The sequence below is a fragment of the Phyllostomus hastatus genome, unplaced genomic scaffold (genome assembly GCF_019186645.2).
Source record: "Phyllostomus hastatus isolate PE091 unplaced genomic scaffold, TTU_PhHast_1.1 phas_scaffold_46, whole genome shotgun sequence".
NCBI classification, from domain to species: Eukaryota; Metazoa; Chordata; class Mammalia; order Chiroptera; family Phyllostomidae; genus Phyllostomus; species Phyllostomus hastatus.
In genome coordinates, this window is record NW_025334032.1 from 20,129,364 (window position 1) to 20,149,612 (window position 20,249).

Below are 20,249 nucleotides of genomic sequence, written 5' to 3' on the forward strand. Positions count from 1 at the left end.
GGAAGAAGAGAGGACTGGATTTTTGCATTTGTATCAGCCAGTTGCCCCCCAGCAAGGTTTGGGGTGGTATTCTATAATCAGTGCTATAAATAATGTAAGTAGCCTCAGGTTATTTCAAGTCAGGTTTTCCCTTCAGTATAAGGTACATATTTTCAGAGCTTTTTGGGTTTCAGAATAGTTACTAAGGGCTTGTGGATCTGTAGTAGGTTTTTGAGCTATGGTAATATAATGAGACCAAGTATGGTAAAATGTAGTCAGAAGAACTGGGTTTTCATTCTGACTCTGTCTCTGCAGGATTTCATTTTCCTTGTCTATAAATGAGGGACTTTTAAACAGTTTGTAGTCACGGGGCAGAAGTGCATTACTCTCCACACCTGCACCCAGGGCAGACATCGCTAATCGATGGCAGCACTCCTCCCTGCAGAGCCAGGCTTGCCCTCACATCCTTGTCCACAGGCTGCTCTGGGCAGCCATGCCTGGTCATGGAAGCTAGCTGTGGAGATGGAATCTGTTTGCTTAGATGATTCCTCACAGGTTTCCGTCTAGCTCTAAACTTTCACAGTCCTAAACAACACCCATGCCTGCATGACCTGAAGCAAGATATTTTCTCATATCACTTTGGCTGTTAAGGAGAGCTTTTAGACAGTTTCAGTGGATGAGCCATACCATAAGGTCCAGACTTCTCACATTCAAGCAGAAGTTAGACAAGGGCGTGAGGTCTATGGCCAGAGTTAACTCAGTCTTATATCTGGAAATAAGGCACAAATTATGTCTTCCTCAGTCAATTAGCCGTCTTATCCTGAGCTTTTCACCACAACCCTCTACTCCTAGACTCAAAACTGAAACTCTTCATCCAGCTAGGACATAGCTGATCTTCACACACTAAAAATTAGAAAGTTGTCCCTTCCCCTCCATGGAGTGAGAACACTGAGAAGCCCAATCCATAGGGCTGCCCTGGATTCTTTTGTACCATGATTCATTTTATTTGGGTACCTACATTAGCAGGCGGCCTCACGAGGACCTCTCTCCTGGAACAATGAGAGATCTGCCCCGTTTCAAAGGCCCTCAGCGCCACAGGAAGCAAATCTGGGGGCTTTGAGAGGACTTGTTTGACCCCTGCTTCAGGGTTTAGAAAACACTGAGTCCAGCCTCAGAGCATCTTTCTACACATGATTATCTTTAAAAAAAAATTTTAAGGACATGTTTATGTTGATTTAAAATTTTTAACGTAACAAAGAGCCCGTTTAAGTCCCAGATACCTTGATGCTGGACTTGACCCAGCAGCGACCCCCTAGTATGGGAGTGGACGTTTCAGTCCTGAGAGGCAGCTCCGTGGCTCCAGAAAGTGTGCGGGGAGGAATTAATTTCCGTTATAAAATAGGGATTATGTTAGCATACTGTTTCTTTACAAAGGAAGCTGAGACACTGTACAAATACAAGGATGCTTGCCCAGTATCATCCGATAAAAGCAGCAAGAATTGTCTCCTGCAGTCCTTCCATTAGCAGATGCTATTCTCACTATCATGAGCCCAGCATTGTCTTTCTAATCTTTCAGAGGAAGAGCTGGAGGCAGAGGGAGGCTGGGTGGTTTGTGCAAGCTGAGGAGGAGGCTGAAATAATGCCTAAGTTAGAGCTGAGTGTGTGGTTTTCATTTTGAAAAGCTGTTGCCCTCTACAAATACCTGCTCTGTCCTTATTTTCGGCAGTGGCGACAGCACTTGGGGAACTCCGAAATGATGCTCTGCTCAGTACCTTGTCAGGGCGCTGTGGTTCTCAGTGGGTCACAGTGAACGGTGTGCCTAGTGCCTGTCACCGAACTGGAGGTGGTGGTGCATGTTGGGGTTTAGCTGTCACTCCACCACATTCCGAGACCTGCAGGTTGGGAAGCAGATGCCATTCGCAGGCAAAGATGAGTCTGATGGGGAGTTAATAGGAGCCAGAGGAGATGACAGGTGATGCGCTCTGTGAGCAGACTCACCCTGCCCCCCGGGCCCTGGGGGGAGTTGGGATAAGAACTTGGGGCACCGTAGCTGATCAGATGTTGTTAGGGGCCCCCAGTGTGGACAGCCCTCCACAGGCAGTGGTGTTTTTTCCCCTCTCCTGCAAGAGAATTTGAGAGAGAACAGAGTAGTTCTGCATGTGTTTGGGAGAAGGGCAGAGAATGTTAATGCAAAAAGTCCCTTTGTGTTTTTCCGTTCTACGTAATTTGTAGGCTGGGAACTCAATAATCAGTGGGCCAACTGTCCTTGCCCCAAAGGGAACCTTGAATAAAACTATATCTGCTCACTTGTAGATTTTATCTCCAGAGAATTAGTCGTTATTTTTACAGAAATGGCCTTCAGCATGGACCACACTGAAAAACAGGAGATTAAAAAAAATTAGAACACAAACATGTGGGATTCAAAGCATTAAAAATAAAAGACCTTGAAACTAGCAGAAGGAAAAGCCTTGGGCAAGATTCTTCCCTTTAATATCTTCTTTAACCAAAGGGAGTTAGAAGTGAGACCTTCCACCCCTACTATGTGCATGCTGACACACTCATGTTGCCCATGCAACACATATACGCACACACTTCCCACAACACCACAAGGCTCTGAAATTTCACTATAACAAATGGTAACAAAAACTTGCCATTAAAATGTACATTTTGATCGTAAATTTGACATTGAAATCATAGTGGTTTTCAGTTCTATTTGTAGGTGTTTTTCTAATTCATAGTTGTATGTTCCCATTAGTAGGTAACAGTGAAGGAGCAACCCATAAAATGATTTTCAGACACAATGAGAGACTTCCTCATCGGTTTTCCTTCCTCAGTGAGGAAACAAGAGACTGCAATAAGCTTCTGTCCACTCAGAAACCAGCGGTTCTCTAAAACCGGATTTCAGGTGTCTGCCCCTGTAAAGGAGATTCAGAAACAAGAGACTAAGATCAGACCCCTTCTTTGAAAAAATGGAAAATAGTACGCTGAACTGCATTTTTTGGACCCTTATTCATCTCCAGGTCCTCCTGCATAGCAACTAAAGTTTGGGGTTTTGTGTGGCTTGGGCTTTTGATAAAGGGTGGAGAGCAGCATGAGGGCACAGCTCCTCAGGCGACTGAATGGGAAGTGAGTACTAAGCCTGGTGAGTCGGCAAGGTGGGGAAGCCCGCCCCCACCCCAGAGAGATGCCCCGGGCCTGGGCTTGGTGGCACCCTCTCGGGGTGGCCTCCCTCTTGTCTGTAGACAGCCATATTGCCAACCCCTGAAAGGGAGTCGGGCTCACAGTTATGATGAGGAAGCCCACTGTAAGCAGGACGAAAGAAGTGTTCCTGAAATGCAGACTAGAATTCTGAGTTGGATGTGGGGAAAAAGGGATAGTCCCAAACCAGTAACTGTTTCCTGTTTGTAATGTCCTCCCCTTTAGCATATGTGCAGGGTACATTTCAGTACTACTTTTGTGAGAGATAAATATTGGGTATAGTATTAGAATGAGGAATTAATTGTGCTCATTTTGTTAATTCAGGAGGAAGGTCATAATCAGACAGTTACACAATTACCAAAGCAGTTCTGTGTAACTGTAATAGAAATTTGTGGTAGTGTGTAAGGTAAAATTTTATGTAAGATAGTTCATAAACCCTGGACCTTAAAAGCCATTGAAGTTGTGTGTGTGTGTGTGTGTGTGTGTGTGTTTAAACAGTATGCTCCATGAAAAGCTTAACAGAAAGTAAATTACACAAAGGAAAAACATTTCTAGTGTGAGAGTTGTACATTAGGAAGTTGGTGACACAACTTGGTTTTGTATGACTGCGAATGATATTTGCAATACTCCAGTACCCAGCTCACTGGAGGTGGGGCACGGGGAGAAAAGGAGGGGTCCTGAGTTAGGAGACGTGTGGTCCTGCTGATCACGCAGTGTCTGTTATCCAGTCTCTCTGGGACTCGGTTTTGTTCTCTGAAAAATCGAGGTTACAATAGCTACATATCTGGTTTGGATGTGAGAACGAAATGAAATAATATACATAAAATTGTTATGGGAAGTATTATGTATTATATACATGTTTTTCTATCCTTATTTATAGTTAGGTTCCTACTTTCCACTCTGTCAAGATTTCCCAAATCAATCATATTTTTAAGACTCTTTGTCTATTGTCTTAACAATCCTTTATTACTTTGTACTTATACTTTATATCTAATAATGACTTTATTTCCCTTGCTTTTCTTCTTTTTCTCTTTTATGGAAAATATGTCTGGCATCTCCGTGGTGAGAACGTAAGAGTGGCATTTGAATCTCTCTCCTATCTGGAATGCGCTGCCCCAACAACCCTTACCAGTTTTGCATTACTGTTTTGGGAGGATGTTACTGCCCAGCTCTGCTGTTCGCACATTGTTTTGAGGGGCTAGAAGGTGACTTGGTGTGAAGGTGACATGGTGTGATGAAGTGGACAGATATCCATCCAGTATGGGAGTTCTGTCCTTTAATATGCTAAAAATCCACTCAGACTGTATTATTTAAAGGTGTGCCATAGAATTACACATCATATTAGAGTCTGCTGTACTTTAAGTCAGGCTATCCAGTAGTCTCCGTGCATAGATTTTGCTACGGAAAAGATTCCCTCTGGCCTCTGTTGTCCTAATTCATGTTTCAATAAAATCATTCCACAGGGACTATGTACTATATTTTCAGCAGTAAAATTGATTGCTCTGTTTTTAATCCTGTTAGTCTAGTTGGCCTTAGGAAATATCTCCACTCTCTCTATATTGTTATTCTTCGTGACTTTATTAAAGCACAGGTCTATTATTCTGACTCTCCCATTATTTTTAAAGGAAAAAACTAACTCCCAGTGGTTCAAGAGCTGAAGGTTGGAGTCATCATTGGGAAATTCCTTTTGCGCTTACGGCAGCTGGGAATAGAGCTGTCTGATTGTTTTGGTGGCTTGTGCAGCTCGATGAGTGAGTGATGAATCACTGGCTTTCACAGAATTTAAATTCAGCCAATCTTGATTAATATTAAAACTAGACTGGAATACCTTTTGGTGACTGAGAAAGTGCTTGATGAATTTATAATGTGCTCCTTCATTCACCAAGTGCTTATGGAGGCCTCCTTACATGCCAGTTTCTGTGGTGCTAGCGAGACTCCAGATGTCCGAGGCTGACTGGGTCTTGGCCCTCAGGGAGCTTGCTGTCCTGACCGTCAGTCTGTTAAGGAACCATAGATGTAAGAGGTGTGAGAACAGGGCGAGTAAATACCTGTTACTAACCTAGCAGTTTGTTTCCAAGAGTAGACTCTTGATTTTAGCCCATTAATGCATCAATCTCATCTTCACCATAAAAATTGAGTGCTAATCATGTTCTATTTATGGAAACTTTCTGGTTTACTTGGTGCTTGGCATTTATTGGATTGCATAGCCCTACTTTTAAACAGAGTAAGTATTAACTTAGTGGCCAGAGTGAACTGTTTTTCAAGCCAGTTTTAAAAGTGTAATGAGACTAAACCCTCATATTACACATAGTTTCTGGGAGGAATATAATTTGTAAACATATCAATGTTGCTAGCAGCATCTTTGGATAGCCCGACTGCTTCTGCGGATACTCTAAGTTAATGGTAAATATACGTGACGTATGTTCCATCCCTCGGTTGGCATGGATGGGCTCTGCCCCCGCTGGCTAGAGGGCCATCACCACATCCTGACTTGGTGTCTGATGGGTGTCCACTTGCTTCTGAGGTCATTGGCTTCCGAGTTTCCCTGTATTTGGGGGGAACTTTTGCGTAAATATTGTGTGGCGGTTTTATTTTATTATTAAATTAGTTGGTTAGTAACATTATATAAATTCCATGTGTACAGCTTTATCATATGACACATGTACACTCTATTGCGTGCCTACCACCCTAAGCTTAATCTCCTTCCGCCACCGTATGTTTGCTCTCCTTTCCCCTCTTCACCCTCCCCCCAGCCTCTTCCCCTCTGGTGACCACCATTCTGTTGTCTGTATCTGTGAGTTTGTTTGCATTTTGTTTGCTCATTTGTTGTTTTCTGTTTTATATCTCACATGTGAATGAAATCATACAGTTCTTATCCTCTTCCATCTGACTCATGTCACTTGGCATAATGCTGAAGGTCCACCCACGCCATCACAGAGGACAGTATTCCATCTTCTTATGGCAGAGTAGTCGTCCTTGGTATGTGCGTGCAACATCTTCTTTATCCAATCATCCCTCGAAGGACACTTAGGATACTTTCATATCTTGGCTGTTGTGAATAATGCCTATGTTCATAGCAGCAATACAGTTTTTATTTTTAAATAAAGGAAATATGAAGCAGATAAGACTGCATTAACTCTGCCCATAGTGTTTCCTCGGTTGCAGAGGTCAGCAGGTGGGCGGTGACTGCAGTGGTTTTCGGGCATGGGGGCAGACATGTGTTCTCTGGGACACCCCGCAGAATGAGCAGGTAGGCATGGAGAGGACAGAGGCTTTAGTCCCTGCTCTTCTACCTACTAATAAGTCACCTTACCCTTTTGACACCCTTATGGGGTTGATATGAAGATCAAATGACGTACTAGACATGAAAGTACTTTGTTTGTGATTCTGTTCCTGTTCTCCTTGTTTGCTGAGTTATGTTTTTTTAGATTCAGTTGTTGATAGTTGTGCATTTGTTGCCCTTTTAATGTTCATAGCTTTGATCTTCTTTTTCTTAGATAAGCCGCTTTAACATTTATTATAATAAGGGCTTGGTGATGATGAACTCCTTTAGCTTTACCTTGTGTGAGAAGCACTTTATCTGTCCTTCCTTTCTAAATGATAGTTTTGCTGGATAGAGTAATCTTGGATGTAGGTTCTTTTTATCACTTTGAATACTTCTCGCCAGTCCCTTCTTGCCTACAAAGTTTCTCTTGCTGCTTTTAAGATTCTCTCTTTAGCTTTAACCTTTGGCATTTTAATTATGATGTGTCTTGGTGTGGTCCTCTTTGGGAGGACTGCTTGGGACTCTCTGTGCTTTCTGCACTTGTATGTCTATTTCCTTAACCAAAGTAGGGAAGTTTTCTTTCTTTATTTTTTTCAAATAAGTTTTTCATTTCTCACTCTTCCTCTTCTCCTTACTGGCATCCCTATGATTCAGATATTGGTATGTTTAAAGTTGTCCCAGATGTTCCTAAGCCTATTCTTGTTTTTTTTTTTTTAATTCGTTTTTCTTCCTGCTATTCTGATTGAATGTTTTTTCCTTCCTTGTGTTCCAAATCATTGGTTTGATCCTTGGCTTCATCCTCACTGCTGTTGGTTCCCTGTAGCTTTTTCTTTATTTCACTTAATGTAACCTTCGTTTCTTCCCCTATGTTTTTGCCATACTCAGTGAGTTCTTTGAATATCTTGATCACCAGTGTTTTGAACTCTGCATCTGATAGATTGGTTACCTCTGTTTTGTTTAGTTCTTTTTCTGGGGTTTTGTTCTGTTCTTTCATTTGGGCCATATTTCTTTGTCTCCTCAGTTTATCAGCCTCCCTGTGTTTGTGTCTGTGTATTAGGTTTTGTGTGTACAGACTTTGACTTTCTTTAAAAGGCACCTGTAAATTGTGTGGGGCAGAGCCTTAGGTAATCACCTGGTCACACTATTCTCAACTTATTATATCCTACTTAGTATAGTCCCTGGATTTGTAGAACTTGTAAGTATACCTGAAGGAACCTGCTCTACACAAGCCTTGTTTAAGTTCTTCATATTGTTTTAACACTTTGGAATAATGGCAAATCTTCTTTCACCTTGAAAATCAGTATTTTTATAATTTTATAAATGTGTAAATTGTTTTAGAATTTACAATATGTTTTAGCCATATGGAAATCCTTGAATAGAAGTATTGATCCCTGGGTTGGTTGTTAAACTGATCAATTATTTAGGCTAAAACTCTTCTGTAAGAACCAGCTTTGGTCATTAAAACCAACATCTACAACTTCAAAGGAAGAATGCCAGCCCTGAGTGGCACCAGTAGGTGGTGCTGACAGTCACAGAGGTCCCTCTAGTCCCTAGCACCACATCCTTTTCATTGTCTGGTTCATGTGTCTGTGCTTAGCTTTGAGTTATTTTAAGAATATTAATAGCCCATCATATCTGACAGGTACAAAAGCAGTGAGTATGTGGGAAGTGCTAGTGAGACAAGGAATATGACGATGAAAGAAAAATCAACCATAAAAAAAAAGCAAGTGGTGAGAAAACAATGCTGTGTGTGTGTATATAGATGAATAGCCCAGGTGAAGGGCTATTGCTAAGGGACAGAGAATAACTCACACAGTATGTCTGAAGTGTTGTACCCGTGCAGGTGACACTGTTCGGCCAGTGATTGGGAAGAAATACTTGGTGAGACACACATCGCTTTGGAATACATGAATTAGAAGAGCAGAGCCAGATGCCTCTCAGCCCGATGCTAATTCAGGAAACACCTGACAGCTTAGTTTGTTTGACGACATAGAGGCTGAGCACGGTGAAGGTGCGGCTGGCTGACCAAACCTCGGTCCACGGCTCTGCTGGGTGCACGGGCCCAGGTCCTTCCAAAGCCAATGGGTGGAGAGGCTCCGAGAGCAGCTAGCGTGGGTGGAGCCTGTCTACAGTGCTTGAGGAGGTTACCTGCACCTGGTTTTAAACAAAGAAGAAACAGATCCTTTTTGCAAAGGGATGATGCCCTACACATAGCTCTTCTGTCATTGAGGAAAGGGAGTGTGAGCCTGGCTTTAAAGCTCACATTCCCTAGAGTGGAGAGTGTATTCAGAGACTGCAAGAACGAGCCCTTCAAAGTTATCTGGGACTTTTGAACAGACTTAGACAAAACCTAGTGGAGCAGTTCTAACCTGTTCATAAAGAGAGGAACTGGTTACCATACCCTTCTGCCATGGATGCAGAGCAGCTCTGTATGTTCTTATAACACTAAAATAAGAAACAAGTGAGACAGAGTATGTGAGTAGCAATTGTGACACCTATAGGATTCATTACTTTGCCAGGTAATAAGCGTAAGAAATCTTTGACCTGCAGCCTCATTTTCCTATCATTATGATGCTGACCGTGGGAAAAGCATACACTCTGGCGCCAGCCAGCCGTGTGATCTCAGCAAGCCACGACGCAGCTCCTCTGAGGGTCACTTTCCTCATCCAAAGATCGGGCATGGTACTGCCCGCCCACCAGAGATGTTGCGAGAAATAAAAATAACACTCAGTAACACAGTGCCGGGTCATAGCAGGCCTCCAGTGCGTAGAAGCCGTTAGTGGAATTAGCCATAACAGCAGCGCGCATGACTAGCAGAAACGCAGCAGACAGCTTGATGAGTGTGTCGCCAGCAACTGTGGTGGCCAGTTCTAACTATCCTCTAAGGTAGACCAAACTCTTGTAACAGACCAGAAAAGTAATGGTTAAAACACAGTAGAAGTTCACCTTTCTCCCTCACAACATCCAGGACCCGAGTCTGGTGTGGGACATCCAGGACCAGACTCTGGTGCGGGAGGGCGTGGTCAGGCAGGGACTCGGGCTCTGGTGGCTGTGCCGTCTTCAGTAGTGCTAGCACAATGGCCACTGCCCTTCCAGCCCAAAGGGAGGGGAAGTTGCCGGGACACTGTCTGAAGGGAGTTTTAGGGCCCAAACAGACGTGGAAAATGCCAGTCACCACCTGCATTATTATATTGGAGATCACGTATTCCACACGGCACTCCTAACTGCTAGGGCTACCTAGGTCCTAGCACACATGCCCAGTTACTGTGGAAAAAAGAGGCAAAATTGAGGTCTCCATGCTGGTTTATCACAAAGCATAGCAAGTACCCAGAAGTAGCTCCCCTTTTCGCTCTGTGCTGAATCTTGATACCAACCTTTTTCTGAAAATAGGCAGATAATTTCTGATCTGTGCCAAAGTTCAGGGATGAGGCCTCAGGCACAAGCACAAAGTCATGGTAATATGGGTGGGGGGTGCTATCTCAGGCTGTGCAGTCCCTGCTGAGACTTGGCCCAGATTCTGCACTCAAGCCAGGGACAGGGTGACAAGGGCCTGTGTAACTGACCTGGTTTTAAGAGACTCCTGGCGTGATGTGCCAGCTCAGTCACAGTGCCAGAAAGGTTGGCACAGGGCTGGCAGGGATAGCACCAGGCAATCCAGGCGGTACATCTGGGAACCCCACTAGCAGGAGTTGCCCCTTGGGAAATCCATCTAGAGTAGCAGAAGCCCAGATACTGGGCTGGGTAACAGGGTCAGAGGAAGGAGAGGGGAGGAATGTGATCAGGCAGGGAAAGTGGGCAGGGCGCCCAGACACCAAGCTGGTATCCCAGGCATGCCTCCAGTCCTAGGTGGGGGGTAAGGCCACGCAGTTGAATGGCAGAGACTAAGCACTGCTCTGGTCTGACCTGAAACAGGGCATGGGTAGAACAGGGATTCAGAGAGGAAGCGGAGATTTAGATTAAGAACTAATGTGGACATCTAGAAGTCATCTCCAAGGCCCTGGGGCCTGCTGGGAGCAAGACACACAAACTTGCTTATCACAAGCAGAGCACCAGCTCCTGGCTCTTGGTGGCCCTGCTGCCTCCATCAGGATCTGCTCAGGAGCCCAGGTGCTGGTGGGAAATCTGGGGATCTGGTTGTGAGGGTGGGGGCAGCATTAGAGAATGTTGAAAAGAGGGAAACATTAACAGATTATTTTCTGAAACTGCACTGCAGCTCTCAAATGGTATAAAAATGTGTTTCATTTAATTTTTAGTCACCCTCCAGTTCCTCAAGAAATATTCAACAAATGTTGGCAGATTCTATCAATCGTATGAAGGCATATGGATTTCACCAGGTAAAAGATTTACATTCTGTCTTTAGGGGGCTAAATGCATAGCCATTTCCACTAATGTTTCATAAATTGGTCTGTTAGTCTCATGCAGCAGTGAAATTAAGCAGCAGAATGTGAAATCTGTCTCTAAAAGCGTGTGAACGTAGCTGTTCATCTTCGCCTGTTCATCTGGGGTTGAAAAAGTATTGAGTATCATGGAAAGAACAGATGCCAAGGCGTATCTGCTAGACTCCTCAGTGAAGATCTAAACCGGAGACGATATCCCAGGCTGCTGCAAACACTGGGGAAGACTGATTTCAGAGAGTGATAAATGAGGCACTGACTTGCCAGAAATAGTGCATTCAGACCAAGTCCCTTACGTGTTCATTGTTTCTATGAGCCTGTCCCTTTACCCTGACCAGTGTCTTGTACCACCCACATCCACTGTGCCAGAGTGTCTCCGGGCACTCAGGTCTCCCCAGCATGCAGCCAGACAGGAGATCCCCCTCTCGGGCTGAGCCCACTTCCTCCATTGTGCTAGATTGGTACCACATCATGCGTTGCTCACGATCCATGAGGCATAGACAGGCTCTCAGAAACTGTAGTGGGACTTGACCTGCAGCAAGTCTGAAAAAGCAGGGTCAGAATCGAGGCTTTAGGGGAAGGGTCCGAGTGGCCAACCACAGACCAGAGATGGGGACTGCAGCGGAGGCCGGCTCTGGGGCCTGTGTTCCCATGGACAGTACGATCAGTTCCTTGATTTCTCTGTGGGGTCATGAACTTGAATAATTCACATGTTTTAGACTTCAGGAAATCCTGGTGGAGTTTTGGAGCTGTAGTCCTGCAGGTATAATGTGTACCTTTTTCTAAAAGAGCAGCCATAGAGAAACTAAAGGGAATTTTCAGTAATGCTGCCCAGGTGTCACTTTAAATGAGGACGAGGACAAAGACAAAGGCTCGGTGTCCTTTCAGCCGGCATTAATGAGTATCTTCCACGTGCAAGGGAGACTGTTATGGGAGTGCTGTTATGGATACTGGAGGAAAGGATAATTCAAAAAATTTTTCTTTTTTGAGATTTTATTTATTTGTTTTTAGAAAAAGGGAGGAAGAAAGAGAGGGAGAGAAACATCAATGTGTGGTTGCCTCTCATGTGTCCTCAAATGGGAACCTGGCCCACCACCCAGGCATGTGCCCTTGACTGGGAATTGAACTGGCGACCCTTTGGTTTGCAGGCCGGCACTCAATCCACTGAGCTACACCAGCGGGGTGAAACTGTAATTTTTTAAATAGAAAAAATAAAGATCAGCTTATAAGGATTTGCTAAAAGTAAATTTTCTGGAGGAATCCTTAGAGAAACTCAGGATAAGTTCTTAACTTTTCTGGCTGCTTTGAATAAATACAATGGTCAGGGCAAGATCTCATCTGCTGTTACTCTGAAATTCACTAGTTTTGTCTCCTTTTTCACTGCATCCACCCATATTACTCTGTAGATTAAAATGAATATGATTTACTAAGTATAGCACTCTCAGACATGTTTCTTATTTAAAAAATATTTTTGTTTTATTTTTTAAAACAAAAGAATTCCTTTTGGAGCCACCTAAAGCCATATATCAGGAGCACATTTCCTGACACGTGGTTCCAGGGCCTGTGGCAACCAGGCTGAGTCACCACCGGGATGCACCCTCGTCCTGGGGACCCGTCAGGGACTGCAGTGCTTCTGTGGCTCCCAGGAAACAGTGTTTACGCACCGCTTAGGGGACTCAGTTTAAAGCAGATAAGTGCTATGTCTGAGAAAAATGAATATTTATGGAACTCTTACTATACACTGTGCTAAGCACTTTTAAAAAATTACTTAGCCCTCATTATAACCTACCAAACATTCTTGATTTTCTAATTTGACTTAGGGGGAACAGCCCAAAAGAGGCTCAGGAACTGCCTGGGGGTTGTACGATGAGGAGCCAGCTGCAGCTGTGGCCACACTGTGCCCCCACCCCCACCCCACAGCGCCCCATCACCCCCCACCCCTGGGCTGGGGCCAGAGAGGGTCAGAGAGCAATCAGGAGTGTGTGGAGCCCTCCTCCTCAAGGAAAACTTCCACGGTCGCTTACTGGTGTCTTTTTCTGTTTTTTTAAACAGAAGAAAGAATCCTCGAAGAAAACACAAGATGAAGAAATAAAACAAATAGGGGAAGAGAGAACCAAGCAGATTTACAAGAGCTGGAAAGAGGATTCGGAGTGGCAGGCATCCTGTGAGTACCCGGAGGCCTCTGGAAGCCGACTGGCTCACACAATAAAATGGCCAATCTAGAAAGCACTTAAAGAGGTCATTGAGAGATCGGTGTTCTAACACTACATTATCCCTGAAAGGCTGAAGACCACTTGTTGAATAGCAGAAAGGTTCTCAATTCATCTTGTACCATCAAAATTATGATGTGTTTATTTAATAGAATGGTATATAGCTATAAAAAAAACCCCAACATGTTTCCAAAGAGTAATTTTATGACCTTGGCATATGTTTATATCTTTTTAGCTTGGAAAAGAAAAAAAACATTATAAAATAGTATGCAAATCCTCTCTATTTTCAAATGTCTAAGTATATAGAGGAAAAGAAGTGGAAGGCTATTAACATGTTAACACTCAAGAGGTGGGACTCAAGATTACTTCCTCGAGTTCTTGTCATTCTGTAATTTCCTACATGTTCAACAGTGAATACATCTTAACTTGGTAATCAGGAGAGCACAGGAATCACAGGCTGGATACCTCAGCGTCCCTCCCATGCCCGTGGCCAGCCCTGACCCTTTTTCAATTAGCATTGTCAGAGATAAACCCCTGGGGGAATGTCAGCGCAGGTGAAGGCAGAGCAGGGCCTGCTCCAGGATGCTAGGTAAGTTCAAGTTTGACTCGGGACTAGCATTTCCATCTGTCTCAGACAGAGAAGCCTCACTGCCAGATCAGCCCTTGAGGCTGCTTGGAGGAGAGAAGTGGCAATGTTTGCAAGATGTTGAGAATCTGAAATTGATCTTCAGTTCCATTACAAGGAACACCATTAAAATGATAGTTTTTGTGAAATGAAAATATTTGCAAAATCCAATCACTTTTCTGCAGTGAAATCCTAGCATAATAGAAATCTTTGGCATCTCTTTGAAGTCACACATACCAGGATTTGACTAATGATGCCTGAAGTGTAAATACACTCAAGAAAAATTATCCTTACATCCTGCATTAGAGGCTTTTAATACTTTGTTGCTAAAACAAAAGCAAAATAAAACAATAAACTCTATTTACAAAGCAACATGAAGAGGCAGCCTCAGGGTACTTTCCCCTGTACAGACCCGTTCTGATCATCAGGGTTGAGGATCACTTTACTTCTCCGTCTGACAGGCTGATTTAGAGTGGGTTCAGCTGACAGTGGGCTCTGACATGGGGGCCTCACTGCCTGGTCCCCCCCACCTGCCTGCACAGCCTGAGCCTGTGAACAGTTCCCCAGACAGCCTGATCTTCATCGCTCCTGACTCAGGGCAGGTGACATCCTGAACTCCCGTTGGTGAGAAGGAGTGACCATCACCTCTTATTATTCAAAGACCCGCCCCCCTCGCCCACACCCCACACCCTGGAATCCTCACTCAGGCCGTGACTCCTTACTTAGTCTTCCTTACTGCAGGGAAGTCTCCAACAAATGGTTCTACATTTCTGTCCTGTCCCCTCTTCCTCCTCTTCCTTCTCCCTCCCTCTCAGAAAGTACCCAGACTCCCATCTAAAGAGGAATTCTGCCGTGAACGCTGGGCTCTGGTAAATGTGCACGCCCTAATTATCAAAATAACAGGCATCAAGAGCGATTGTTCATTATTATCAGCAGATGCCAGAATCTGTTCTCCAGGTGCGGTGCCGATTCTTCTAACCGTCTCTGGGGGCCTTCCTCAAACCTTTTGTTTCTCTAGTGCGAAAATCCAAAGCAGCTGATGAGAAGAGACGCTCCTTGGCTAAACAAGCACGGGAAGACTACAAGAGGTTATCCCAAAAAGCAAGAAGCAGCGAGGGACTGCAGAGCCCCCCAAGTGTTCCACAGAAACCAAAGAGACCCCCGCTTCCACCCAAGCCTAAGTTCCTACACCCAGCGGAGTACCCCCGAAAGCCTTTAAGGTAAGGACCCGCATGGATGGCTTCGAGAGCAAGGGTCGAATGAGCTGAGTGAGGGCGAGCTATATGAGACAGGCAGTGGGAAGTGGAGACGGGCTGGGTGGCTAAATTCAGCCTCTCCACTAGGTCTGTCTTCCTGAGCCGCTTGGTCTGGCACTCACCCCCTTCTTAGTAGAACATCCGCAGCAGTGCACCTCAATACTTAACACGCCTGGTGACTCAGTGAGTGCGCACCCCATGTTCGCTGGCTTCCTGCGCCACCAGCCTAACCCCACCTGGTGGCAGCGGGTGAGCCAACGAAGGGGCAGCAGGAGACAACCGGGGTTCCCTGATTCCCAGTGTGGCTCGTAGTGGGGTCACTGGGAACATCACAGCAGGAAACTAAGGGCTTGCTGACTTCCATGTCATGGGGGGGCTACATTTCCATGGCTCAGGACTAAAGGCTTGGTGGCAGTTCTTCCTCATGTGTCGAGGAGTTGGAAATGTTCCTTTCTGCAGGAACTCTTTGGTTGTTGACAGTGGTGCTTTTGCCTCCTGGTTGTGGAAGAACTAGGCAGAACAATTCCTAAGGACAAAGCACCATAACGTTCCAGCAGAACCCAATTATCAAATTATTCTCCCCTGGTTATCGGTATGTGATTGTTTCATATTCTAATATGTGGAAAGGCAATATATAAAATAACCAGGAGAAATGAAATATTGACTGAGTGAAACAGAACTGTCTATGAAGGCCTGCCTTCTGAAATAAAAACTAAGAATAGTTCTCTGTTATGAGGATGGAGAAATAAAAACAAACAAAAATCTCCCCTCTGCTCGGAATCAGTAGTTACCTTCAAGGTTTTTCCTAACGGGGATGATGACCTCAGAGGAAATGTGAAGGTGGACCTTTTCCTCTGCTGTGATTACTTCTGCTTACTCAGTGGAAAGGTTCCACTTTGGGACTAAATGACCATGTTCCACAGAGGGACAGTTTGGGGCATGACTTTTCTCCCACAGACAACAAAACAAGGAAGGTCATCAGGAAGCAGGGCTCCTTGTGGTTTTGTGGCCACGCACCCGAGTCTGTCTGGGAGCAGTGGCCCCGGGCCCCAGCAGGTCCAGGGAGGTACCTGCTCCTGTTCCCCGGGCCTTTCCGAGGGTGGGGGAGCAACTCATGCCCTCACCTGTGCTGTTTTTTAGAGCACAGTGTCTGTCTGCGATGGACAACAATGAAGGTGGCCTTCACTAAGGGCGATTCTTGTTTTAAGCTGTGCTCATTGTACTCATTCTTTCGACCTAAGACGCTTGCATTAAGTGCTTCATGTGAGGCAGTCAGACGGGCTGGCTTTAAGGCTGATGCTTTAAACAGTGATGACCGAGGTTACATAGGGTCCAGCCCAGCAAAACACAGAGGCCAGCTGTCCCGGGAGTTTTCCCTCGGTCTCCAAAGACTTCTCAAGGAAAAAAATACCTAATTTGAAAACTAGTGGAAAAAATTTACCATGTGATCTCACATGTGTGTAGTGCCTGCTCCCCAGGAAAGTTAAATATTATAGGCTATTTTCTCCAAAATGCTATTTATGTATGTATATGCATAGGTACATATGTAAATGTCCATCTGACATATATGTCACATGTAACTCAGGGTAGCATATGTACCATAAAAAGCATAAAGAGTCGTAATGTTAATTTCATGACAGGACATTCCAGTATCTCATCCACACTCGTTTTTACACTGAATTATACTCAGAATAGCGAGCTTTTCATGGGGATTGGGTATGTGTTTGTCACATTGCAATGGTACTTTTTGTAATGGAAACTGACTTACATTCCAGAACTTAAGTTCTGCTACCAAATAGCTTTCCAAAGGCTTCTGCTGCCTGTGTCTTTTTCTTACCAATCTCAAAACACTCTTCCTTCTTTAACTTTATATTTCTCAGACTGTCTTTTAACAGAACTAAACCTCTTCAAAGTGTGGGAGAGAAGAAACCAAGTCAGGGAGGTGAGTGGATAGAGAAAGAAGAGAAAAGGTTAGGGAAGAAGTTTATTTTGTTGCATTTGATTTGTTGTGTTTGCAAGAACGTGTTCTCCAGGAAAATAGTGCTGGGGAGTGTATGTCACTTTTTAATGCTTATTTTCTCAAGCTTTAATTGGTAGTTAATGGAGCTTCTAATTCACACTAAAAATAAATTAAAATCTATGCATTAACTCAGCAGTAGCTTAAAAGACTATCCCTGTAGGGTTGGAAGGACAAATGACAGACTTACGTTCCTTCCTGTTTTCTGCTCGTGAGGGGCGGTGGCAGTGCATGTGTCCAACCTCCCATCAGCTCGGCCCATGTAATTAGATGTTCTGATGTTTATAGTTCTCATCTCTCTCTCTCTCTCCTCTCTCTCTCTCTCTCTCTCTAAGGCAAAAGTGGTTTTACAGTTGTTAGATGGAAAACAATACAATAATTACTAACTACTAACACAAGAATAAACTGTGCTTCACATACTCACAACTAGAAACCTACTTTTGCCCCACCCTGTGCATATATATACACACATATGTAATTTTTGAAGGCATTGTTTTCAAAACAGTTAAATCTAACTTGATAAATGGTCTCACGAATGACAGAAATCAGGGAGTGATGAGGACAGGCTCCGGCTGTGCCCCAGAGGACATCATCCGATGGTTTAAGGAGGAGCAGCTGCCTCTGCGAGCAGGCTACGAGAAAGCGTCGGACACCATCGCTCCCTGGTTCCACGGTGAGTGCAGAGGGCCCTCCACTGGAGCCACTTCCGATGGCGGATAGACTGCTGATCCACCAGGAGGGCACAAAGAATAAAGGCTGCCTTTTATGTGGGCTGCCCAAGGAGAGTCTTTGCAGTTATTTTCGTAATGCAGATTTTCAAAGGCTTCTCTGTGAGCTCCATTTCCATGACATTTTTAGAAAAAGCAATCAGCAGCCGCGGTCGCTGCATGCACGGTGGGTTAATGTATCACCACAAATAAAACACCACCGGGTGGGTGGGGAAAGCAGTGCCAGGGCTCCCAACTGCACACCTTCTGACCCTGGGCCCCTGAGGGAGTCAGACCTGGCCACTGGGCATGGGGTGTGGGGTGGGGCTGGGCATCAGTGCAGCAGTCACAGAGTAGGCTGTCCAATACCTCGTTGAGCGACCTTGAGCAAATCATCTTCTTTCTCTGCAGCAAATCAACTTGCCTGAGCCTCATTAGCCTCATCTGTTAAATGTAGGAGTTGAACTTGTGATCTTTAACTTAAAAAATTCTGTGTTTTTGATCCAGTCCGTAGTGAAGGCTGCAAGATGGGTTTGTGGGAGCCTGAGCAGATATTAGCTAATAACTACACAGTCTGGCACAAATAATGCCCCTTTTTTAAATTACAAAATCTTTTATTACCAAATCATAAGCATGTAATTCTGTAACAACAAAATCACACTCAAGCACACCAAATGACATTTTCGGTGAAATGTTAAAACTAAAACTATAAATTATTACTCCCATATTATTACCCTACCAACCACATTCAAGCAGGCCTTACTTCTGCTGGACCCTGTATTTCTTTATTTGACCCTAGAAACTTGATTAATTCAAGCCCCCATGCACCCACCTCACATTTCACTGAGCTCTCAGTTTCTTGGACTTTAAGAAAATGAAATGGTTTTGTTTTTTGTTTTGCCTCAGTTGGCTTCTTAGGTCTGTGGTTACATTGGATTCATTAGGTTACTGTGGCTGTAAGTTCAACACAAGTGCTTTAAGCACAAATAAAGCTCCCTCACAGGGCACACTTGTGCTGAAGGATACCTTGGTTTGAGTGGTGTTGAGGCTTCTCTCTTTTAGGTAGTGTCGTCTCACACATACATAGATCTGCAGAATAAGATCTCAGTCATAATACCTGGCAGACTCTTCTAAAAAGAACACGGTTATTTGTGGTAGGCTTTCTGCGAAAGGGATGCTTTTGCAGTTGGAACCGGTCCACAGAACTGCCTGGTCATCCTGGAAAATGCCTGTTCTTTGGCAATCCAGGCTTTTGTAAGTGTCCGCTTTCAGGGGTGGTCCCCTCCTTCCTAGGACCAGGTTGTAAACCTCCTTCCTTCCCATTTTGCTTAAAGACGCTGGAAGGAAGGGTGACGATAGCGTCAAAAGACAAAGAGAATGCAGGTCAATGGCACGTTCATCATGGCGATTATGGCTTGTCTCATAGCCTCCTTTTTTATTTCCCTTTTTAAGATAAGAACTGAACTGAGGAAAGCAGCCACTTTGTCATCCCTGTGTCATTGGGCAGGAGATGCTCTCATCCCCAAGGACGAGGGTGGTGGTTTAACAGCAGAGAGTGAGAAATTAAAAATGTCAGTTGGCATTATTAAAAATCCTGGTGCTTGAACACGCAGTTCAATTTGAAACTGTTGCCTAAAGCTAAGAGAAGACAGTTGGATTAAAGTTCCAGCTGGAACTTGGGTTTGAAAAGAAGATCCTTGAGTTTTACATAGAAAAACTTACTAACTGCTTTGTTGTTGGTTTATTTTCACCTATACAAATATTTATCATAGGCCTAAGCAAAATAAATGACATACAGGAAAACAGCATAATAGATACACAACCATATAGTCAATATAAATAATTGTTTTCAGTTTTAGGGAGATGAATTTCACATATTTCTATGATAAAGAGGGATCACATCTTATCTTTTTGAAGTATAATTATTTATGTATCAGGAACCCTGCTTTGAAACATTGGGATGGAAGCTCTTCTCTACTGGTTTACCATCTTGCTTTCATTGTCATAAATTTGCCTTCTGCAATTACTGCTTTGGTCACCTGACTTTTCGCCTCCCAGAGGTTCATCCTTGCACCCTTCTCTCCCAGTTAGCTGTGCTAAGGATGGGCATAGATCAGGGGATGAGGGAAATGAAGGTACTGGGTCGAGGGCTTGTGGGGCTGCGTGGGAGGTGGCCTGCTGTCAGTTAAAAGAAGGAACAGAGGAGAATGAGGAAACTTAGGGAAGGAAAGGAGAGAAGAGGGCAGACAATGAGCTCGTTTGGGATGAGTCTGAAGTGCTGTTAGGACAGTCGAGTGGAAATATCCACTTGACAATCGGATCAATGGGTCTGTGTTAAAGGTAACAGGTTGGTGTTGTCAGCACATGATTCAAAGCCTGAGGGGGTGAGATTTTCCAGGAGTGAGTGGAGAAGAATGACAGGAGAAGACCCAGGACAAAAGCCGGGGGAGCCCCAGCATCCAGTGCGATGGCAGAGAGCCCAGAGCTCTGTCCCAGGTCTCCTGTCCCTCCTGTACGCCAAACGGAGCACCGTGATGTACAGCTTGGAGATATCCTGCCATGGGGACATGCTCTGTGATGCCCCTTTTGTAATCAGGG

At 44.5% G+C, this 20,249-nt stretch overlaps 1 protein-coding gene across 3 annotated transcripts in view; it reads left to right on the forward strand.

Annotated features, from left to right (window-relative positions):
• Window positions 1-20,249, forward strand: part of SH2D4A (SH2 domain containing 4A) — a 50,432-nt gene that overhangs the window by 21,998 nt on the left and 8,185 nt on the right. For all 3 annotated transcript variants that reach the window (XM_045821578.1, XM_045821579.1, XM_045821580.1), the window contains exons 5-8: window positions 10,696-10,776; window positions 12,889-13,000; window positions 14,690-14,891; window positions 17,487-17,617. In XM_045821578.1, coding sequence (XP_045677534.1) covers window positions 10,696-10,776; window positions 12,889-13,000; window positions 14,690-14,891; window positions 17,487-17,617 — 526 coding nt within the window. The remainder of the gene's footprint in view (window positions 1-10,695; window positions 10,777-12,888; window positions 13,001-14,689; window positions 14,892-17,486; window positions 17,618-20,249) is intronic.